Source organism: Drosophila sechellia, chromosome X (assembly GCF_004382195.2).
Source record: "Drosophila sechellia strain sech25 chromosome X, ASM438219v1, whole genome shotgun sequence".
In the NCBI taxonomy this organism is placed as follows: Eukaryota; Metazoa; Arthropoda; class Insecta; order Diptera; family Drosophilidae; genus Drosophila; species Drosophila sechellia.
In genome coordinates this window covers 21,513,288-21,538,479 of record NC_045954.1, presented here as the reverse complement: position 1 = coordinate 21,538,479, position 25,192 = coordinate 21,513,288, and the positions used below count along the sequence as shown (strand labels likewise).

General features: G+C 41.1%; 1 protein-coding gene across 4 annotated transcripts in view; it reads left to right on the top strand.

The window, feature by feature from the left end:
- The window catches only part of LOC6615244 (neurotrimin), a 35,095-nt gene extending 11,477 nt beyond the window's left edge, over positions 1-23,618 (top strand). For 2 of the 4 annotated variants that reach the window (XM_032725732.1, XM_032725733.1), the window contains exons 2-10: positions 2,290-2,596; positions 3,255-3,424; positions 9,318-9,503; positions 13,299-13,491; positions 13,708-13,836; positions 19,082-19,201; positions 20,102-20,272; positions 20,573-20,628; positions 20,768-23,618. In XM_032725732.1, the coding sequence (XP_032581623.1) occupies positions 2,347-2,596; positions 3,255-3,424; positions 9,318-9,503; positions 13,299-13,491; positions 13,708-13,836; positions 19,082-19,201; positions 20,102-20,272; positions 20,573-20,628; positions 20,768-21,163 (1,671 nt within the window). In that variant the 5' untranslated portion in view covers positions 2,290-2,346 and the 3' untranslated portion in view covers positions 21,164-23,618. Of the gene's footprint in view, positions 1-2,289; positions 2,597-3,254; positions 3,425-9,317; positions 9,504-13,298; positions 13,492-13,580; positions 13,664-13,707; positions 13,837-19,081; positions 19,202-20,101; positions 20,273-20,572; positions 20,629-20,767 lie in introns of those variants that run through there. The other 2 variants (XM_032725734.1, XM_002039613.2) reach the window with 2 other exon arrangements.
- Positions 23,619-25,192: the final 1,574 nt, after the last annotated feature.

The following is a 25,192-nucleotide window of genomic DNA, read 5'->3' as shown; positions in this document are numbered from 1 at the left end:
CTCTCCACGCGGCACACGTACACATTTTTAAAGGACACCAGATTTATTTAAGCAATATTATTTACATTCTCCCACAGTTTTCATTTAACCAATTCTGCCCAAAAGCTCAAAAAATTTCTGCTCGAGCAGAGCAACAGTATCAAATAAATGTGCCTGAGTATTTTGGGTATTGGGCATGGGTATTGTGCACTTGCAGTGAATAAACTGAATTTTTTGTGAATTTCTTTACGTAACTATAATCAAGTTTTTAATAGAGCGAAGAGAATAAATTGAGAAGAAATGCATGAAAACTAAATAATGTCCTTTCAAATAGCATGAACAGGTTTTTTGTACCTACTCAATTTTAATTTAATTACTTACCAAAGCTAGAAATATGTAATAACTTTTCACTTTTCAGCTAGGGTAAAACATAGTAATGGCATCCGTGTTTGGTTGAGTATTTGCTAGTAATAAATTAATTCGTGTAATTATTCAGCCAAGCACAATAGTGATAAATTGGTAAATATCCGAGAATCCAGTTGCGTAAACTCGTCACTCATGGTGCAGTCAGACAATTATTTATATGGAATTGGGGTTGTCCTCTGGTATCGGGACTACACCCACCTATCATTTGGCGATCTCAACCGACTGGGCCACCAAACTGGAACGGCAACTGGGACAAGTGTACACAGTGTGGAAAATGTTTGAGTGACGAGTGCACAAAAGACGCCCGCATAGGCGACATCAGAAGATTATTGTGGGGCGACAAGGACCGAGGACTAAGTGCTGAGGAGCTAGGATTGGACATGGGCGACAGATAGGACACGTTTCCAATAAAACCCCTGGCACACGTCCCCCCACTAATGTGCTGGCTTCGATCCAGACATCGCAGCTCAAATATTTGGGACCAGCTTTTGTGAGCTCATTAAATTTCGTCAATGTAAATATGTGTGCCGCTGCAAAGGAGAATGCAACACGTTGGTCCGGATCCGTGTCCGTGTCTGCGTCCGCGATGGTGTCCTTCGAAAGACGAGAGAGGAGGAGGCTGAAGGACGGGGAAGCCAAACGACAGCCGGCATATGCACTTCCGGCACATATCCTGTTACGACTCCTAGTCCTCGTCCTTCGCTCTCTGAATTTATTACGTGCAAATGTAAATAGCGGCACATGCGGGCTCCGTACCCAGAGCGCTCCGCTGTCCTTCGGCTTTGTGAAAGGATCTAGTGCCATGCCAAGAAGAACCAGATACACGTTAGAAAACCATGCTAAATATTTTTCCAAAAGACTCAGCTATATCAATAACTTATTACATATTTAACATTTTGAATCCACTGACTGACTACCTTGCTTGAGATATGAGGTATGTATAAGGATAGCATTGCAGAGGGAGTTATAATACTGAAAAACTACTCAGGCACATCTTTCTATCCGTTACTCGCAGAACTGTGCCTTTCGAAGTTCATAAGGACGAACAAACAGACGACGGACACGGCTGAATTCACCGCCAAATGTTACTGACCTACAATATGTACATCTGATAATATGGGTTACGATTCATTCAGCTTGTTAAGAAGTTTTAAACGAAGCTGGTATAATAATTAACTCTTCGAGTGGAGGGTATAAAACGCTTTACCCTATCCATATGAAAACACGTTTTTCCTCTGTACTCAAAAGGTTGTCGCTCTTTGTTGCCTTTAAAATTCCTATCGCCGATCCTTCGTTGGCTCCTCCGCTCTGGCAATAAAAAAGTTGGCGTCGCCAAACAAAGGCGAGGCAGCTCGTCGTCTGGAGTCCCTGGAGTCGGGTCCGGAGTCCTTGTGCTCTGTCGACTAGTTGCCACACTGGGCATGCAACGCTCTGTCAATAGATAATGCAGCCACAAGATACAAGATACAATATACAAGCTACCAGAAACCAGATACCATGGCAAATAGTGCAATATGTACGTACGTATATTTAGATTCTTTATTTTGACAATTTGACAGTGCGGAAAATGTGAACGGAATTGGAGACAAACACAAGCGTTAGAAAGGCAAAGAAACGAGTGCTTAAAGTGGAAGACCTTTATTTAACTAATTAGAGTTAATCGGTGGTCCTGTTGTGGATAACTGAGTGGCACTTTATTGCTTACTATTTGGATGGGGGAAAAAGGAAAATTAAAATGATCGGTGTATACTCATACCCATTGATTTTATTTAATTACTGTGAATCAAACATATTGAATCCTACAAACATTCGATATAAGTATACTCGTACCTATAATTGTTAAAACATTTGAGAAAATAAATTCCGAATTTATACATATTTCAGCATCCCCATCAGAGTAAACACATGAAAAGTCATGCCAATGGAAGCTAGGACAGTATTATGATGAACTTTCTGGTGGTGAAGGAGAGCGGCGAGCGGATCGCCGACATCAGCTGTAGCCAGGAGCATACTACTACCCAATATTCACCAAAACTGTCCCAAGTAGCCAAGCATCGCAAGCTGGCGCAGCTCGAGATTGCATCAGGATCGGGATTGTTGGGATCAGGAACGGGAACCGGAACCGGAAGTGGGTGCGGTCCAGCTATTCGGTGGCAGCTACTGCTACTGCTTCTGCTCTGTAACTGCATTGGTAAGTGATGACGGATCCTGAAATCAACGAGCTCTGGCGCTGGGCAAATGCCGATTAATGTTTTCGCTTTGCTTCCTTTATTACGATAATCCTGCACTATCGAATCGCTGGAATATGGGTAATCGAGCACTTTACTGTAATCGATTTATCTGTATTCCAGCTTTTACTACGTTATGCTTGCTTGATTTTCCCGTTTAGGTCGATGGCAGCTATCGACCTAATTGGTTTGTTCAGCTTAACCATATTGATTTGCCTACTGTTAAAAGGCCGCTCGCTACTGACACTAATCCACTTGTACAGAAGCATATGCACGGAGAAAAAATATGCAACACCATTTTAAGACACGGCTATAATATATGAACATTCTAATAAATTACCCGAATAGCCGTAAAAAAAATTCTAAGGATTTCTATATGATTCTATGGCATTGACATGGCGTTCAAAGCGTTTTAAAATACAAAAAGAAAGCGGGATTTCCATTTTGTGATGGTTGTTGATTTGGGCATACATTTTTCTTCTCTGTGCACTATCGCTCACACGCACACATAAACATCCACTTACACGCACACACAACACATAGCATCTGTAAATTTGTTCGAAATTGTGTTAATTGTTCAATCAATGTCTTCTCTTCATGGAAATGTCAATTGAAATGAAGATCTTACCGTTTCGAACAAAATCTCCTCAGTGGGCGCCTTCGAGCCGGACTTTGTGATTCCGCTGGAGAACGTGACCATCGCACAAGGTCGGGACGCGACCTTCACGTGCGTGGTGAACAATCTCGGGGGTCATCGGGTGAGTGGTGACGGTTCGTCAGCCCCAGCCAAGGTATGTATCGGTTTCAAGCGCAGCGTTGAATTCTCAACTTCCGTTCCGTTCCGTTTCGATTAGTTTCCGGTTCGTTTCGTTTCGACTCCTTTCGTTTTGTTTCCGATCTCTTCCGTTCCGTTTCATTAGTCATTTCAAGTGCACAATATGCATATAACTTAATACCGTTTTAACGATTTTCCAATCTAAAAGGCACCAATAACAATAACGAGTTCCCAACTGCACCACAATTATCGCAATTATGTAACCGTTAAGCGCACCTATTCCTATTATACGCATATCTATAGTTAACTACCAGTATAACAATCATAGCACCATACAATATTTACGATATATATAGTTCCCACAAAAAAATATGTATATAGAGCACTCTGCATATTAAACGCCCCGATGCACAGCAAAAGCAACAGCAACGACTGAGGCAAAAGGACCAAACAATAACAGTAGCGAAAATATCAACAATCGCATTGAATCGATTCGAACAGCGGCATCAAAATAAATTTAAATAAACATGACACAATTTGTGCGATGCGAAACCGAAACCGAAAAATGCATAGCTTATTGTTTTTATCATCGTATTATATTATTATTAGCACTCACATTTAATTTATAACACTCACAAAGCGGGGAGTCCGGGGACCCGGGGATCCGGGGATCCGGGTTCCCGACTCCGGCATTGTGCCAAAGAATTTAAGCGATAAAAGAGCAGCGCACAAAAACCACCAGCTGAAAGCGATTGTTGTTAACAACAATAAACAATCGTGAATCGTTAAAACACAAAAAATTAATATTACAATAATAAATGCGAAATAGCTTTTATTCAGCGCATCCCAGGGGGCTGTACTTACATATATGAGGTCGCATCGCACTGCGTAAACAATGAAAACAAATTAAGTCGTTGTATCAGCGAGGATTTAATCTCTTTAAAGCCTGGTTATTCCTTAATCGCGAAAGTCATTCGTTCTAAGCGAACAACATGGGATTTTATGCGATTGTTGAATTCTTTGAGTAGGCGTACGAAGCACGATTGGTTAATTGATAATTCTATCTTTTAAATCCCTGTAAAAACATGAAATGCATACAAAAATTAAAAGGAGTTTTAAATTATCTAAGCATTACATGTCCATTTTCTAAGACAAAATACATGAATTCGTTTGTAATATCCTCTAAATATCTATTACCTAGAGTAATCGTATCGAAATTATTGAAGGGAAAATATTCCCGTGAAACTAAACAACAACTTTAAATGTGACCCTGTCGGTCAAATTCTGTAAAATTTCTTCTGCTTCAATTTTCGATGCTTTCGAGTTAAGTGCGGTTTTGAGTGTACAATGTCCACACTATTTGGAATACCCATTAAATAAAATTCAAATGAGGTCTTTCTAGTTTCTGAATTAATAATAAAAGGTTTAGTTTCAGATTATCCAAATTTAGTCACATCTAGCCATTGAATCCCCTTAATATCGACTAATATCTTACCGAAATGCATGACTTCGTGTATATTCTTGGGTTCCACAGTTTTTGTAACCCCATCAAAAAGGGTATCTGGTAGTCTTTGCTACCACTATTTCTTTCGTCCGACTATCCGACTTTGTCTCTGTCCCAGTCGCTTGCGTCGCGCATCAAAGAGTGTTAATCAACGAAATGGCATCATAAATAAAAACGCCATTTCATATAAATCCTTCGATGTTTCAATCAAACAAAGAGAACAAAGCCAAACTGCAATGAAATGGGTGAATCGGACAGAAAAAGGAAAGTATTAATGCCCCATGTCATTTCATTTAAAGTACGAATATATTCCAACAAATAAGTTGTTTTCAACGTAATAAAACAAATGCAAGGCGATGAATAACAGCTAACATTGAAGAATATTGGATGCCCCAAAGTTTAACTACAATTAATTTTGTTTGTGATAAAATAAAATAAGCTTACTAACGTAATTTTCCTTATTCTGATCATTCGTTTTCTAGTTATATATAAGCTAGCATTAAAGCAGACTTGATCAAATGGTCAGGTCGATAACATCTTCCGGTTTTGTATTCATGGGGCTGCTCTGCATAACTTTCCCCTAACATAGAATGGCAAGTGTGACCAGGATTCAATCTGAAGCAGTCGCTTGCAATACACTCAATTCCTAGTCGGCTTTGCATAATTAATGAATTCTTTCACAGAAAACTTTGGTTGAATTTGCGAAACGCGACTTCTGCTGCTCATCCATCATCTGCGAACAATGCGATGGCATTGGCATTGTTTCATTTGTATGTTACCCTCTCGGTCGCACTCGCACTCCGGGTCTATCTCTATCTCTGTCTCTCTGTTTGTACTTTCCTTTCCGCTTTTCGGTTCGTTTTTAGCCCAAATTCTCGGGCATCTTTTACTGTTTTTATTTTTGGTTAGTAAAATACAGAAAAATATTAATAAAAATAAATTCAAGCGCACCGAGTTCAAACCGAAACAAACTTTGCACCATTTTTGTATATGTATATAACATACGTATGTATAATCCATGAGAGTGCTGGTGTGTGAGTGTGTGCGAATGTGTTTGTGTGTGTGTGAGAGTTGTACTTTATGTAGTAGTGTGTTGTCCATGTAGTAACTGTAGATTTACTTTATGACATTTGCTCGCTTTATTTGCATTTACATTTGAAAATTTTTTGCAATCCGTTTTACATATCCACTTCCCCGCTCAGATTTTTTGTTGGCCCACTCTTTGTTTGCCTGATTTTCGTCACAATCCGTTTGAGCCTTTGTTTGAAGTCCCCGACCCTCCAAAAGCTCCCGGTCTTCCCATCCCAACCATGCATTACTCAATAAATTTGCTTTATTGAGTAAATAAATAAAACGCCAGTGCCGCCGTCGCGCTGCAACATCAAACGTTCGTCCTGGCTGCCGTCCATGGGTATTTATTTTCCAAGAGGGCTCATAACCCATCACCCGTACCCCGCACCATCCGCTCCACATTTCCGAGCAGCCACCTTGCAACACCACGCCACACCCACCGAACGTCCCGCTATTGACACACTCAATAAAAAACGAGGGAAAAAACGAAATGCGAAGTATGGGTCTCAGCTGTATTGGCATTCCTGCTTATTGGATTGCCGGACCCGCTACAATGTAAACGTGCAAAACGGCTGCCTGGTTGGCGGATCACAAAGGACTAATGGCAAATATTTAATCACTTTTTAGTCAAAAGTTGTATCAATCAGCAGCGATTAAAAAAAGAACCAGGGCCATGGGGATTTCAGTTTCTAGCTTTTAGAGATTCAACACAGTGCAAGGTTTTGCATCTGCACTTTGTGCTTTGGAGCTTACAGAGAATTGCGTTACTTAAAAGAGGCCAAAAGCATTCATTAAATACACCAAAAGATATATTAACGCAGTATTCTAGAACAAAAGTTTTACCAAAGTCGTTAATAAAGGAATAAATTGAAATATTTAACAGAAGCACGAGAATTTGTTAAATTTTTAATTATTAACATAGAGAATGACAAAGAGTAGGCTAAATTGCAATAGCAATAGTTTTCCATTAAATTGTATATTTCCATTAAATTGTCTTCTTAATGCTTGGGCGATCTAATATTCGCTTTTAAATTAATACTCTCTAAAAACAAGTCCAGCTCATTTCAATCACCTTTTCATCAAATAAATAAATGTGCTATCATCAACTAAATAAATGTGATATTTGAAATTGTAAGCCAAGGGCTCTAGTTGTTTGGTGACCTTCAAAATACTTAAAAACAAAATTTCAAATCAAAATCGCCATGAGTTACCAAATAAATAGGCTTAAAAATTAAACTGTTAATTGGAAACTTTTTTCTTAAAGCCATATATATACGCTACTTCCTCAGAATAATGACTTGGGAATTCTAAGCCGCGAAGACACCATTCGGAAATGGAAAAAGTTCGTACAGGTTAGAAGATTTTTCGTAATACTCGTACAAAGCCTATATGTCCAGTTTTCTCCTGAGTGTACCGATCCGACTTTATCGTTCGTTAGTTCCTTTTCCACCGTTCCCGTTTCCTTTCTGCGTCCCCGTTCCCTTTCCCCGTTCCACTTTCCGGATTTGCGAAACCCGTTTCGTTTCGTCCGCACAAAGCCGCTTAAGCCTATTAGCTAAAACCCCTAGACTGCTCTCAGTCGGGACATTATAATGTTAATTAAAACTAGGCGGAGTAGAGGAGCTGGGAGGGAACGGGGCGGGGCTGGGATTAGTGAAATGGAGGAGCATTGCGAGTGTTGCAACGTTTGCCTGCCTGCACCGTACATGTACTCATATTTATCCTTTTAGTCGTTTTCCCTGTACCCATCCTCTTTCCGTGACGTTCATCCACTCTTTTTTCTAATTGTGCATGCGATGTTAATGCCAACTGATTAGCCGCTTTACAACGCACCGCCAAATGCACCCATAATTCATGACTCTTGTGTTTCCTTTCCCTTCGTTTCTGTCTGTCAGACTATCTCTTTTTCTCTCACACTGTCTCTGTGTGTGTGTCATGCACATGTGAGCGTTACTTCCTGTTGTATGTACGTTTGTTTTATCATTGCTCTTTGGTTACGAACAAAAGGAAAAGAACATGTATAGAAACGCATAAGAAATAAGAAGCGATTGCATAAGCGCAAAATGTTAACTAATTGTTGAATGTTCTTCTCTCCACACACACACACGCACACAAACTGAAACCCATATCAACAAAAAATACACTAAAATCCATTCGCCAAATGGCCAACGATGGACGCTGAAAACCGAAACCCGAAAACCACAAACCCAATTCCACTAATTGCACTTGAAATATCCCTTTTCATATCCACCGACCATAACAACACCACCAACAATGACTCTAACAATCTGCTCTCGATGCCAAAACCACCGAAAAAAAAAACAAAACCCTCCAACCCAAACCAACCCATTCCACCCTAAAACCAAAAACTTGCAAAAACTTCTCCACTGCTCCTGTGCGAAATGGAAATGGCGTCAAATTGCGCTGACATCTGACGATGACAACAACAAAAATACCAATAACAATGCTACTCCAACACAATACAACAACGACCTCAAATCTGAAACCAAACTGACTATCAACACTATCGCCGGCTCCTTTGAATCCATTGCAACGGCACTGGCGCGAATGGCCAACCTTGGGAAATCCGTCACACAATTGAAACCCCACCCCTGCCCAACCGTCCAATGGACATAACCTTAACATGGTCAAACCAATAAACCGTGTACCCCAAACATTCAATAATATTTCAAAAACAACAATGCTAATATTCCACAATATTCAACAACTCATTTGGTGTTTCTTCAACAACCGTACTTACCCATACGAATGTTCGATACCCAACTTAACCTGGAGTGAATTCCACAACCATATGATCCCGTGAACCTGCGTTCATTGAAATCGACACCAACATTGGACCATCTTAACGCTCGGGTAACCAAACAACAACACAACAACGCGACAACGCGCGAATGTTGCCCACAATGGCATTAACTAAATATAATGACCCCGAAACTTTTCCTGTGGGTGGATATCAAACTGCAATTTCCGAACATCTGGCGTCCGCTCACATCCTCACGTTCACATATATCCTGAAACACAAACACAAACAACACTTTGACATGCAACAACGGCCAACCGCTGTCTTCATCAACGCACTCGGACACACACACACGCATGGACATCCAAACCGGCGCTGTCATCAACTCAACAACAACAATGGTCATCCCTTTATCCCCACTACCATTTCCCCGATTTCCCCGTTTTCCCACGACTTACCCCGACTTACCCCGACTTTCCTCGATTTCCCTCGATTTCCCTGGATTTCCCCACATATTGTGCCCATTGTGCCCGACGTCACCCCCGTTTCCATTTGGCAAACTGGCACCATCAGGTCGCCTGGATTAAGGCCGATGCCAAGGCAATTCTGGCCATTCACGAGCACGTGATAACCAACAATGATCGATTATCGGTGCAGCACAACGACTACAACACATGGACGCTCAACATACGCGGCGTCAAAATGGAGGACGCCGGCAAATACATGTGTCAGGTCAACACGGATCCCATGAAGATGCAGGTGAGTGCGGCGATTGCACAGCGGGCTCCGACTCTCCAACTGTCTTGCCCGGAAAAACGAATCATTTGTTTTCTGTCCAGATTATAATAAATGTCGCTGCCACCGGTTACTCGCGAAGTTGAAAAGGCCATAAGGGCTTGCCACAAGCCCTCCTTGACTTGATACAAAGTAGAACTGTTGGCCAACTCGCTACCCACAATATTTGCTATTTGTTGCATTTTTAATATTTTTTGTAAGCAGTAAGTAGCTGTAAGTAAGATGGTCGAGATGGTAGCATTTTTTGAGAGCTCAAGGGTCTGCTAGCTGTAATAAGTTATAATGATTAAAAAGGAAAAAGAATATAAACTGCTTGTCTTAGGTTAGACGCATTTATTTTATGAATGACGATAGAAAATAAGTTGATATGCAAAAACGTTTCATATTTAATTATACTTAAAATATAATATTCCTTCGTATTCCTTTCGTGTTAGCCACCCTCAAACATTTTCAGTTATGTTAAGATCTGGAGAATTATGAATATGAATTGTCATGTTCAAAAATCCAAGGAATTGGTCCAAAGAGATCTTTTAATTTTGGAAATACGGACACAACAATGTTTTGAAGCGATCGCCATTCATCTTTCGATCGATAAGAATCAAGACAATTGTTCGATAAAACCACACCCCTTCTCGACTTAAATATAGCTCATCTTTCCGCCAATCGTCATCAGGGCCATCTAAATTATAACGTTTTTCATTAGTAAAGACAACTAAAAGCTTCATGTATTCTTATATTTACATATGCGAATAGAAGCCACTTTGCCTTGCGTTTTGCATTCAAAGGGGCCTTTTTCTTGATTTTAAGACGCTTCAGGTGTTCTGCATTTCTGATCGTACGCTGAATAGTGGAAAGATTTGCTTTTACTCCGGCCAATTCCTTGATCTTAGCAGCAGTTAATCGAATTCTAAGCAATTGTAACACTGATTTTTTTGATAGTGCCTTATTTTTAGCCCTTACTTGTTTGACAATGTTCCAATTGGAAAGTCCTTGCAAGTTAAGAAAGTACTTTTTGACGTTCCAATAAGCTCATAAGCTTTTCCTATTTTTTATTATACCCGTTACTCGTAGAAAAATTTGTTCGATATTTTTTTCATAATTTTATTAGTCTTGTAAACTTCTATCAATTTGCAAAAAACTTTTTTCCACGCCCACTCTAACGCCCTAAAATTGCCCAAAACTGCCACGGCCACATTTTTTAAAAATTGTTGGATATTTTTTTCATATTTTTATTAGTTTTGTAAATTTCTATCGGTTTGCCAAAAAACTGTTTGCCACGCCCACTCTAACGCCCTAAAGCCGAATTTCAGAAATCTTGAATGTACCGCTATTTCTTCGCAAATCAAGCAGCTGTGATAATTTTTTTTCGAACAAGATACGCCCTTACTATATATACATTGCTATATGGCGGTGAACTAGGCGTATGCGTAATATATATATAAGATATCGAATAAGCGAAATCTTATGGGGAATTTAATGTGTATCCTTAATGCTTTCGCTTGCAGACGGCCACCTTGAAAGTGGTCATCCCACCGGATATTAAACGAGAGCATTTTAGACAATTAGAACAAGCATGATAATAAATAATGGACTTTGTTAAAAAAAAAAACTATGGTGCGTCTAACCTAAGACCAGCAGTGTAAAAACATTTCGTGCAATATGATTATTCAATACTCCATTTAATGACTACTTTCGCCTGTATAGTTTGAGTTATGATCACATGAATTTGCTGGTTTGCATTGAACTTTAGATAAAAGTTTAGAATGTTCAGCACATCAATTAATTTGGCAATTAGCTTATCCTTTTGAAATGAATCAAGAAGTTTTTTTATGAGTAGAACGAAGCGATATCAAGCAATGCAAAAAACAGACATCACAAAAATTGATGATAACTTTTAATTACAGGGGGTGATTTAAGAAAAGGAATAGCAGCCATTTAAAAAGGAAGCGCCCCTCTTCGTGTTTATTTTGATATAATTAGTTCACATCTTTTTCGAGTTTTTAGTAGCTCTATTTCAAATAAAGTATTTTAAGATTAAATACTAAAAGGACATCTGCTATATTGTTATATAATCAAGATATTACTGGCCTCAACTGATGAATAAAGAAGAGTGCTTGCAATAGCAATTGTAAGAACCAGAACATGCACTACCCTTGAAAGATATCATGTTCTCCTTTAACAAAGTGTTGCCTAATCCCTTTATTTTTATGCAAATGTTCGGCATAAGGCGATACAAAGAGGTTCACGTATGTACATCAATCCCGTATTTTTTTGGATCTATTGCTGAGGCGAGGCATCAAGTATTTGCATCTCCCGTGAAAGGCTTTCATTTTTTGCTGCAGCCTAATTTCTTGAAACTTACAAAGCATCAAAGCTATCAACTTTCAGTTGCCTCTCTCCGAAGGCCGGAGCAAAAAATTCCTAAAAGAGTAGGGTATAATGAAATTATTCCGAGAATGTTGGAGATCCCTCTTGGGCCTTCGCTTGTGTTGGCGTGTGCGGAGTGTGTGTGTGTGTGTGTGCATATATCCTGGCCTCCTTCTATTTTTTCCCACTTCTTTGTGTCTGTGCGGGGTGACATTTAAACACGATATATAAACAATGAAGCGCTTTAATGACAAAAATAAATAACAAACACAGCGCCGCTGCAATGTTGACGTCACCAAAGAGCGCTTGTGTGTGTGCGTGTGTGTGTGCTTGCGGGGGTCCTCTGGAATTTTGCGGGGGAATTTTCCTATGTGTGTGTGCGCGTCGTTTTCATCTGACGTTTGGTGTTACTCGAGTCGAGGCAAGTCGAGTCGAGTTGAATTGAGTTTTTTTTTTATGCAGCACCACCCCGCCATTAAGCGACATGTGGAAAGCGATTGCGTTTTCAATTTCATTTCATTTATGCTGCAAAGATGGCGATGAGGAAGACGTGGGTGGGGGTGGCGTTACCACCCATCCCCGGCCGCCACTTCCCACTTGCCACTCCCCCCCCCTTTGTAATAAAATCAACCTAACAAAGCGAATTGAGTGAAAAGCAAATATGAGACAAATAAAACGCAAACAGGCTTGACATTTCTCCAGCTTTCTCGCATGCCGTCCTGCTTTCCAGCTTTTTTTACCCACTGCCGTATAAATTTCGCGCTTGGCTCGTTTGGGGTTTTCCCTTTTTTTGCTGCCAGCCAGCCTCTCCTTTTTCCCAGTGACGTCAACTTTATTTTATGACACAACTGTCAACTGACAACGACAATGATAGCAGCAATTCGGTTATTGTTGCTAGCAGCCAGCAACCGCAGAATGAAACAAATGTTAAAAAAGGCAAAAAATGGCAAACAAAATGGAAAAAAAATCATTGGGCATGGGACATTGGGCTCTATAATGAGACGGCTATTTGCCGCTGAGTGCAGCTAAAATGTTGACCAACACTTATTAAAAGGGCTCAAATTAGTGGCACCTACAATAGCATAAACAAATTATTTCGAAAAATTGCGCTCTAACGAATGGAATTTTAAACATTAATTTAAGCGAGCATACTTAAAAGTCTATTAGAGCAACAAATGATTTAAAAAACAGCTTAGTAAATACTGATTCGAAATCATCAAGTTCTGCATTAAAGGATAAAACTTTAAAATTATTAAAAAGGAACTAACTTCATATATATATACCATGCTGTATGGCGGTGCACTAGGCGTATGCGTAATATATATGCTAGATGACGAATAAGCGAAACCTTATGGGGAATTTAATGTGTATCCTTAATGCTTTCGCTTGCAGACGGCCACCTTGGAAGTGGTCATCCCACCGGACATTATAAACGAAGAGACCTCCGGAGACATGATGGTCCCTGAGGGCGGATCCGCCAAGCTCGTTTGCCGAGCACGTGGTCATCCGAAGCCGAAGATCACGTGGCGACGAGAAGATGGCAGGGAGATTATTGCCCGCAACGGCTCGCACCAGAAAACCAAAGGTAAGTGATATGATTCCTACTCACCACCGACTTGCAAAACTGAATTATTGCATTTAAAAAAACATTTATGCTTCCGGCCTGATTTAAAGACAACTGCAGACGCATCGAACTACACATGTACACAATTATTTAAACAAATGGCTCCATTTTAAAGCAACCACCACATATTGTTATATACTCACCCCTATACACCAATACTCATTTCATCGCCCACAGCACAATCGGTGGAGGGCGAAATGCTGACGCTGTCGAAGATCACGCGATCGGAAATGGGCGCCTACATGTGCATTGCCTCCAACGGAGTGCCGCCGACGGTGAGCAAGCGGATGAAGCTACAGGTGCACTGTGAGTACCACTACACTATATATATCTATCCATATATGATACATGATAAATGGGTAGCGCCACCTGCAGCTGTTGGCCAAGAAAATGGCCTGATTTATGGCAGTCGAAGGCAGCTAATGCCGCATAATAATCATAATGGTAACATATAGCCCCGTTCGGATGTACTGTGCTGTGCTTGTTCCAGAAGGGGGCTGCTCCGTATCGGAGTCGCATGTATGGCAGAACTATAACCGGAAGCGGAAGAGGAACAGGAACAGGAACAGAACCGCAGCAATAACGCAGCGGCGGCAACTGCAAGTGTTTCCGTTTCGATATCCGGCAGCTTCCTTCACGTGGCCGACAAACTTTCCAAATGCATTAGGGCGCCAAACTTGTGGCTGTTGGGTCAAAGGGCATTTTTCCCTACGAAGGGAACGGGAAAACAGGAAAAATGGAAAACCTGGGGGGAAAATAGTGTTTCTTGGGGTAACGCAACGTCACGTTTCTGCAGTAAAACTTTAAACTTGTGTGTGTTGGCGAGTTTGTGTATCATGTGAAGTGGTAATTGTTAAGGGCAGTTCTGCACTATCCCACTGTCTGCCCACATAAAAACCCCCTTTAAGACCCCTTAAAACCCCCCTGAACTGTTTTACCTTCCCGCATCAAAGTTAATGAAATTTCCAAAAGGAGCAAAAGTTCAAACGACGACAATTTGGCAAGCGCAAAAGCTAGAGGAGGGAGAACACAGAAAAAATGCGGAAAAGGGGGAAAAGTACGGGAACATGAAGGGAAGCCGTAGGGGAAAGTGGAAGAGGGACAGCGAAGAATACCCAGAAGCATCAGATTCTCTGGAAACCCAAAAGATTGTATCCGAAAATTATATTGACACGGTGGTGAAAATGTGGCGCCAGTTTCTTCAGCCACACACACATACTTTTGACACTCGACTTGCCGCAAAAATTAATTTTCAAATTTCTTTTTATTTTTCTTTGTCATTTCATTTTCATTTGACTCCAAACGAAGTCAAACCCACCTTCCGGTCCTCGAAATTTCAATTTAAAAATCCATATGTGCGGAAAGCGGGAAAACTCCCGATTCTTAAACGCCACCCACTCCCTCCGCCCAACTAGGTGTCCTTGTCTCAGCCGCACATTTCACTCGACGCCCTGATTGATTCTAATCAGAAAATTAAGTGGCTCCTCGAGGTCTTTTGCCATGTATTAGCACTAATGTTAAAGATTTCTCTTCCTCGACATCCGCAACGCGAATTGGGAAAGTCAGAAAAGCTGCTCAGCTTTTCAGAAACTTAATCCACATCTAAGCCTTTAATGAGGGTATTCCTCTTGTTTCTAAACTCTATAACGTTCGATATTCTATCCAGCTTTTTTATTATTATAAGCAATATATGTTTAATACTTGATATAAACATTGAAGACTAAAGGCGTAAATATAACTTATGAAACTGAAATCTTGGTAGTTGGTGTGGATAGATTTTAGACATAAATAAATGAACACATATTTAATGAAAGAAGAGAGAATGCTATAGTCGAGTTCCCCGACTATCAAATACCCATTGCATGCGTTTCAACACATTTAGTATACCCTTTTACTCAGCAAGTAATGGGTATAAATATGTAAATGAAATACCATATTAACAAAAAAATCGCATTTTTCCGACTGAAATAAGATTTTAAGATAACTTTTAAACGAGTACTATTAGAATAAGAAAAACAAACATAACCGCTTGTTTCTCTGATTAAGTAACCCAGTTGTTGACTTTTTTCTCAAATAAACAAAATAAATAAACAAAGATATGCAGCAGGGTTATAAACCTTCAAATAGACATTCATTTTCTTCTAAGCAAATTTACAATTCGTCTTAGTATTTGGTTAACATTATGATTGTTTTTTGGTTGATTGTGAGGATTCTGCGTAAATGTCTGTAAATCTCCCCCTCTGACACCGCACTTTTTTCAAACTTAAACGGTTGGATTAAAATAGAAAACAATGGAACTAATTCAAACATGTACCAGCTGTTGCCACACGAGGAAAAAAACAAGAGAAACACACGGATTATTAGATGCGAAGAATTCGCGTTCTCAGCTCTTCAGGGAGTTCTTCGCTCAATTTTCCATTCTTCGGAGTATCCAGCTAAGCACACAGCCGATGCTGACGTCACGGGGGATTCTCGGCCGGCTGATGGATGAATTCGACACCGAATTTTTGGGTATAAAAGGGGCTTCTTGTAGGTAACTAAAATCAGTTGCGATTGGAGCAAAAGTCCGACAATGCGTGCCTACATTGCAATTACCCTGCTGGCCCTGGTGGCAGTTGTCGTGGCCCAAGGAGGAGGCGGAAGACGTGGAGGACGCGGTGGCGGCGGAGACGGTGGCGGCGGAGGCGGTGGCCGCAGTCTTGGAGGATTCGGAGGACGTGGAGGCGGTCCAGGTGGCTTCGGCGGTGGTCCTGGTGGCCCCGGTGGCTTCGGCGGACCTGGTCGCTTTGGAGGCCCTGGACGATTTGGCGGTCGTGGAGGCTTCGGAGGTCCTGGCCGCTTTGGCGAGCCCGGAGGCTTCAATGGTGGATTCGGCGGTCGCCCAAGACCTTGCTGGACGACAACGGAGAGTTCCTTGGCCGACAGCAGCAGCACAACTAGCAGCTCCTCCAGCTCCACCGACAGCAGTTCCTCTGACAGCTCCACTGATAGCTCCTCTGATAGCTCCACCGATAGCTCTACTGATAGCAGCTCCACGGAGAGCACCACTGGTTCGGGATAGATTCTGAATCTCGATGGCAGCGTATTGAAAACATTCAGGGAATGGGTATAAAAAATGTATGAAAATAAAATCTAATTGGCACATTGAAACTTCACTTCTTTAACTTGGAATATATTAGTCACATATCCAGACAGCAGTCACTGGATTAGATCGTAAAGATGTGCTGAATGCTACATATGCTGACGACATCGCGGTACTGACAAAAAGCAACAGCATTATCGAGGCCTCAGACGCACTGCAAAAGTACTTGGACGCATTCCAGAATTGGGCGGAGTTGTGGAACACCTGCATCAATGCCGACAAATGACCACAAGTCATCATACAAATATCTTGGAGTGATTATAGTCCTTTAAAAGAAAGGTTCCTGGTTAATTGCTGCTCGCAAAAAGCTTTCCCTCGCCAACAGGGTTAAAATTTACAAGAGCATATTAGCTCCTGGTCTATTCTATGCGATACAGATGCATGGAATCGCTGCCAAAACGCTCCTGAATAAAATTCGGGTTCTTCAGGCAAAAACTCTGCGGAAGATCACAGGTGCCAGGTACGCTCCTTGGTACATGAGGACCAGAAATATCGAACGCGATCTGAATGTGCCAAAAATTGGGGACAGAATTCGGGAAATAGCGAAAAAATACAACGACAGACTGGAATCTCATACTAATAGTCTAGCTAGACAGGACTTGACATTAATTATAATCTTCTAAATATTACTGCCTAAACATTCCATTTCTTTAATACTCTTAATCATATAATCTTTGTAAATAACTTAGATATTAAGAATCGTTAAAATTAATACCGATTAGATTAAGTTGCCTAAGAAGGGTAATAGTGCACTAGTCAATTAATCTAAATAATTTCATTTGATAAAAAAAGGATATCATCATTTATTGTTGCAAAGTAAACAGCATAAAGGCTACTTGTTTTGATAATTTAATCCCGAAAATAGTAAATGATTTTAAATTTCTGCCGCTCGCCAGTTGCCGCCTGCCGAAAAGCTCTATTAGGGCAAATTGAATTTTCAATAAGTGGTAGGCTAAGCGGGAATTGGGCATAATGATGGGGCACACCCGACACCGCTGAGAACACCACGTGACATATGCTGCACGATGTCGAGTCCAAAGGGGTGGTGCAACGAACGGTGGCACGGGAAACGTACGGGGAACGTACGGGGAACCTACGGAGTAGGGACCGAAAATCCGGACGCCATATGGAGCCGGGCTGAGAGTGCGGAATGCCCAAATCCAATAAATTGACCAATAATGAACGCTCGAATGCAGCTCGAGGCGAGAGCGCTGTGCAGTGAGTGGATGTACATAGGAGCAAAGTTGAAAAGCCAAAAAACAATGATGGTCAGTGGCCCTTCGCTTTGCCGTCTGCGCTCCCTGGGGCGGCTTCAAGACAACGTCAAAGACAAGGGCGAGGGGCCAGGAGCTCGGAAAAAACACGAAAAGAACGCAAAAATCAACTTGCAAAAAATCCGAAAAGAACAAAAAAACAAACTCAACACGACACGGACAACAAGGAACGGCTCCAAAGGGCAAACCCAATGAATTAATGGCACGTCCTTGGCGAACTAAAAATGCTCTATTCGAAGGAAGGCAAACGTAAAACAATTAACTCGTTGCTTAAAAAGTTGCTTCTTACAAAATCACACACGTGCAATATGAAGATACAAACTGCTTATTTCATTTTTTTTTTCAATATTTAACATTATGCTTTAGATCCCGAAAACTTTTGATTTTAAGTAGACAGATTGAGCTCTTTTGTTGCGTAATAGTTCCTGAATAAAAATCTTACAAATCGCTGAAGCAAGTACACGAGTTCAAACGAAAGACGCTTTAGCAGAGGAATCATTAAACCGTTCTGGGATCATCACTCCTCCGACAAGGAAAGCCAATTCCCAGTCCAGCCAGATAAGTGACTGTATTCCTCGTAGGGAGTGGAAAATAGGAAAACCCGGAGAGAAGCTGGCAATATGGCTTGCTCGTTTTATTTGCCACTGACTGACCACTGGGCGAAAACGATGGATGATGCTGCCGCTGCTGCAGGCTCCTGGTCCTGCTGCTGGTCCTGATTGCTGGCCAGGATTGCTGGCTCCCACTCTAACAACAAAATAATTCATTTTCAATTAAAATCGTATCAGTTGTTGTTGGCGCTGCCATTAACCGACAGCGAAAAAAAAACAAAACAAAAATCACAGCTGGAATCGGGAATCCGGAGTCCGACAAAGGGTTTGAAGTTTAACTTTGCTCCCTGGTGGCCAGCTTAATTGCCGCTCTAGTCCGCGGGGGCAACTTTGGGGGTTACGAGTTGGGGGTTAAGGGCGGAGGGCAAGCAGATTCAGCGAATTCAGCGGGTTCACGGGGTTAGCGGGCGGGTAGGCAAGGTCACAAGGCCACTGATGGCTTATCAATTGGCACTGCCACCGGGCGCGGGCTCATCCACCACCCACACTGACTCACCCCATTTGCTCCGTCTTCTCGTCCGCAGTTCATCCGCTGGTGCAAGTGCCAAATCAATTGGTCGGCGCCCCGGTCCTTACGGATGTCACATTAATTTGCAATGTCGAGGCATCGCCGAAGGCCATCAATTATTGGCAGCGCGAGAATGGTAAGTTGCACAGCAACATCTTAAATGTCATTTCCCTGATTTTCATTTATCCCACAAATGAACTGCCTGATACCCAACTTTTTTATTTTCAAAAATTATGAAAAATCTATTTTTTAATTCATTTTAGTTCTGAAAAATAATGCGAAGCGTGTTAGTTTCATTAACACGATCACTGATCTGATTAAAATTTATTTAATTCGCCTGAGGTTTTCATTACACTATATCGACTTAATACTGAGCTCATTGCGAAAAAGCTTCATTTTCCCTTTTTATTCAGAAACTGTATAGTGTCACTATGTAGCTTACATTTATTGCATTTTTTCTCAGTGTGCCTGATGAGCGGGGAGTGGCCACGAATTGAATTTTTCATTTAGCATCCGCTCGAGTTGGAACTCGACTGGTTCAAACTTTATAAACCTTTCAATGCCGCAATTTGTCTTTATTTGGTTCGTGTTCCCAGCTCAAATATTTTGTTGTCCCCCCGGGAAAGGAAAGGGGGGGGGGGGGGGGGGGGAAGTGGAGCAGCACGAGCTGGGGGAGTACTGGCTGGCTGGATCTTTCGTCAAGAGCATTTGACGTATATTGCAGACGTGACGAGAGCCGCCGCGTAAACGTGAATCGCTCGACGGCAATGCCAGAAATGTCATCATCCATGGCTCGTCTCCTCGTCAACGGAGTCCCTTCAGCCACTTTCTCCGCATTTCTCCTACGGTCCTCCCCTCCCTTCTCCACCCTTGCACCTTTCTCCTCACGTAACTCGAGCTCATTTGGCCCGATTCCCTGCTTCGTATTCATGACTTCATTCACACCTCAGCTCATCACATCACATTACATCTCGTTTTCATCGTTGCTCATTTCGATTTTTCTAAATTTTCTTTTACCTTGTTGGCCTGGGAACAGGTGAAATGATTATTGCCGGCGATCGTTACGCGCTCACCGAAAAGGAGAATAATATGTATGCCATCGAGATGATCCTGCACATCAAGCGGCTGCAGTCAAGCGATTTCGGTGGCTACAAATGTATATCGAAAAACAGCATTGGCGACACCGAGGGCACCATCCGTCTATATGGTAAGAAAAAACGTCTTGCACACTTTTAAAGAGTATAGCTACATTAACGACACCAAAAAGTTGCTCGATTTCATGGCAAATATGGTCGAAATACTCAGGAATACGAGCTAAATTGAAATAACCAAACGATGCTAATCTAATTCACCATGTTTCGCATTTGGAAAAGGATACAACGAATAACAGCTAAATCCAATATACATAGATGCCACTAAATGATTCCCTGATTGATTTCCTGATTTATAGCAATTAATTAATTTAAATTAAAGCACACGCCCTCTGCTCCCTCCTTTGTATTTCCAGAAATGGAGCGTCCCGGGAAAAAAATCCTTCGTGATGATGATCTCAACGAAGTGTCGGTAAGTTGAGGCCGCACATTAAGGTCCTTGGCATCCCCGAACCCATATATTTAAGAACTTGGCCCAACCTTTACCGAGACAATTGAAACGGAGCATAACGAAACAAAACAAAACGCACTTGCCTTCTTTCATTCCGCAGAAAAACGAGGTGGTGCAGAAGGACACGCGCAGCGAGGATGGGTCACGCAACCTGAACGGCAGACTCTACAAGGACCGCGCTCCGGATCAGCACCCGGCCAGCGGGAGTGACCCGCTGCTCGGACGCGGGACAATGCGGCTAATCGGGACATTTCTATTAGCCTTATTGGTATTATTCACAGCGCTGGCCGAGGCCGGGCCAACAACATTGTCCTGCCGCACAAAAGGCGGCAGACAAAAGAAGGCCAAGGAAACGAGCTGGAACGGGCGGCGGGGCAGGGACGGCAGAGAGGATGGGCACGCGGCTGAGTGGAGACAGTGCTGGGAGAGATCGGCGCTTAGTTGGAGGCGGTCAGCGCCTCCGGAGTTAGATTATTATAGCTTAATTCAATTGTAATTATACAAACAAGATTATGATGCAAGGGGCTCCTGCTCCCGAGTCCCGGTCCTGCCACACACACACACGCTCACACGGGCCAGGAAACGAAGGCATTAATCAATGGGGATGGCGGGGTCACCACCACTTCACTGGCTAATCATCTACGCCCATGCTAATTGCAAGGGGGGACGGGACAGGGCTAATTGAATGCATATTAAATCAAAAGGAAGAGCGAAAACTAAAGTGTCGTAGTTAAGTGGAAAAGAAAACTCGTTTAAATGTTACCTCGTTAGTGGAAAATGATGGCAAGGAAACCCCCAGTCCCCACAACTGGACGTCAACTATAAATCATATTACGATTAAATGGTGTTCGGCTCTTTAAATGGCTTTAGCTACTATAAAGTAAACAAAAGTACGCCCGCAGGATATTTGCGTACTATAAATAATGATTACGGTAAAGACATTGATACGGATATTTCTACCTGTCTATATAATAAGTAACGTTTGCTTTCGTTCAACTAAGACCCTAATTTGTTGAGTTCGTGTTTCTAGATGAAATATATACACGTATACATGAATCTATATGTATTAGGTGTTTAATCAGAAGTTCTGTATATATATTTAAGGCGCCTGCTCAAAGAGAAGGACTTCCGCGGCTAAAGAAATACGTTTAGACGATCCTTGCATATCGTAAGCTGTAAATATTTACACCCTTAGTGAACCCGAGAAAGTTTCGTTGTAATTATGGTAAAAATGGTTCTATTTTGGATCCCTTTGTTCTCACCTTCGTTCTCACGGCTCAAAAGACTAATGCGGACCCTAGATTTAAGCCATATTTGGAATCCCATAAGCATAGTATCCGCCAATGGTGTGTGTGTGTGCGTGATTTTAGCTTAGAAAATTTAACATGACTAATGTTCTTATACTTTAAAATATCTACAACACTGGAATGTTAGATTCATTTTTGATTTCGGTGTGTTGAGTTGGAGTCTGGGCACTCTAAACTCGATGCATTGGGAATTGCATGTGTGGTATAAAAAACGCAGTAACGTGCACACTTTCAGGCGACTTTAAATTGTTTACTATGTAGGAAAGCATTATTATACTTTTAAAAATTCTTGATTGCTTGAATGTAGAGATTTAAAAAGTTCTTCAGACCTTATTTTATTTATAAAGGATATTTGGGGTCCTTCAATATTAGATTTGCGACATACATTTCCTAACGCCAGACTCACACACACACACTGAAGCCAGCCGCGTACTTGTTTCCGTATTACTCATGTGTGCGTGTCCAGCTCAATTCCATGTTTAAATAGAATGTAAAGCAAAGGAAAGGAAATCAGAATAAACAGAAATAAATGTGCCAAAAGCATTAAAAGCAACTCGAATTAAATCAGTGCGCGAGGCGAAGAAAATAAGCAGAGCTAATACCGAATAAAATGTGTGTGTTCATATCTGAAATACAAAATACAAAATACAAAATACAAAATACAAAATACAAGATACAAAATACAGTAATACCCAGACATATGTATAATCCGCATATCCAACTCCGTTCCCCCAAAATCCAGTTGGTAAGAATTTGAAGGCCGACTACTCAGATGTACTCTGACTCATATATACGTACCAAAAAGCAAAAGGAGGGAGTATAATCCATTTTAAATTTAATGGAGATATGAATAAAGTAAAGTTAATTAAATATAGGGAATATTTTTTTTTTGCGGGTACGCGAGTAACGTAATCGCCTAGCAAATCAAAGTTACGTTTAACCTACACGTGTAAGGCAAGGAAAATAATGATGAACTCATCGAAATGGAATCCCACAGGCCATCGCATTGTTGAAAAATGGTAACTACGAGTACATTTAGTGGAAATTGCGGGCGGGGATGGCAGTCAAGGTAAACTAACCTATAGTAAAACGTAAGAATTAACGAACTAAGCCAGAAAACCATTCAAGTCATAAAGCATTCAATGTCTACGCTACAGCCATACGAAAATAAACCATAAACGAGAAGAGTATACAAATATTTGACAACTACATATGCAATGAGAATATCCAACAATTTAAACCCCATGTAAAACAAAAACGAAAGTTTGCTGCGTAATAATGCGAAATTCCATGATTCTTGATTCAACAAAATAACGTAAAGATAAAATAGCATTTAGTTGGATTTGTGTTTATGTATGTATATAAGAAATAAGCGAAAACAAATGTTTGTACTGTAAAATCTGATTATGAAACTGAATATTCAAAACGCGCAATCGAAAAGACCCCACAAACAAAATAAAAAAAAAGATAATAAAAAAAGGAAAGTAAATAAAGAGAAATACCTATGGAAACCTAATAAGCATTCAATCAATTTAACATAGCACGGTAAGTGGAAATGGTCTGATGAAAGTTATCCCCATTCAACGCATTATGTATTTTATTAACTTTCCAGCGGTTTGATACCCGGAAAATTATTTTCAGCCGAAAACTGTGCTGTAAAATAGATGAATGGCAATATTTGTATCTTTGGCAGCTTAAAACTGAGGTAAATCCCCTGAAATTCTAAAGCGTCACAAAATGAACTGCGAATGTCAAATGTATTTCAAAAGAAGAGAGAATGCTATAGTCAAGTTGCCTGACTATCAGATACCCGTTACTCAACTAGTGTGAATGCGAACGCGAAATTTACCATTTTTCTGGGATATCGTTAGATATTGGGGAATAACATGAGAAATTTAAAAATTGGGCGACAGAGTGGGCGTGGCAAAAAGTTTTTGGCAAATCGATATGAATTTTCAAGACATAATAAAGTCTTTTTTTTCAAGACTTAAAATTGTGGAAAAAATATCGAAAAATGGTTCAAAAATGTGGCCGTGACAGTTTTGTGTGGTTTGTGGGCGTTAGAGTGGGCGTGGCAACATGGGTCAACAAACTGGCGCTGCAAGTGTGGAATGTGTATGATGAATCTTAACTTTATAGCTTATATATTTCCAGAGATCTCGACGCTCATACGGACAGTCGAACAGACGGACATGGCTAGATCGACTGATCCTGATTAAGACTATATATACTATATATATAGCCGGAAACGCTTCCTTCTGCCTGTTACATACTTTTCAACGAATCTAGTATACCCTTTTACTCTACGAGTAACGGGTATAACTATTACTTTTGCATACATTCATGAGTCTGATTAAAAAAAAGAAACCACAAGGGCAATATAGAAGCTGAGGCATCGGAATATGAGGACTGAGCTCGATTTGTCTCGTGAAGAATAAATACAAAAATTTGAACGCAAACCGAAACACAAACACAAACAGGAGCTGTGCAAATATTTTCGATGTGTGTGCGAGTGTGTGTTTTGAATTGGTCAAATGATGGTTGCCTGCAGCAGAGGAACTAACTAACATTTTGTATTTATTTTAAGTTGTACGGGCAGTTACTAAATATGCACACAACTCCGGCCGAGTTATTTATATTGCACGCCCCGCTCTGCCACACAATGGATGAAACTGTGCGACAATGTTGCCCCAGAACGTTGCACTCACCGCAACTCAGCACAGAATCCGAACCCGAATCCGAATCTGAATCTGAATCCGTATCACAGCCCCGCCGCATGGCCTTCGCCATCTCCGCCTGCTGCCAGCCTAAAACAAAAATGGAAAATGGAAAAAATATCTTTGCATTTGCATCTTTTATATTCACACGACACAAATAAAGGCCAAGGGAGAAAGCGAAGATTGCGTTTATAACAATGTGCAGGGTTATGTCAACCAGAACCAGATCCTGGAGCAGAATAAGGACGAACATTGCCAAGGGAACAGCCGGGGGTGGGTGTGCCGGAAATGCACTGGGGGAAAGGATCAAGCTTTCCAAATGAATATGCCCAACAGATCTACTTAAGCAAGACGAAGCTATTATTTGCTAGGCTTATAGCTGTCCTCGTTGTTTTAATGGATTTCAAACTCATATACCTATTTATTATACTTTGTGAAGTCTTTTTGTTATTATTCAATGCATTTCTTTACAATCTATATTTATATTGTCATGTTCTAACA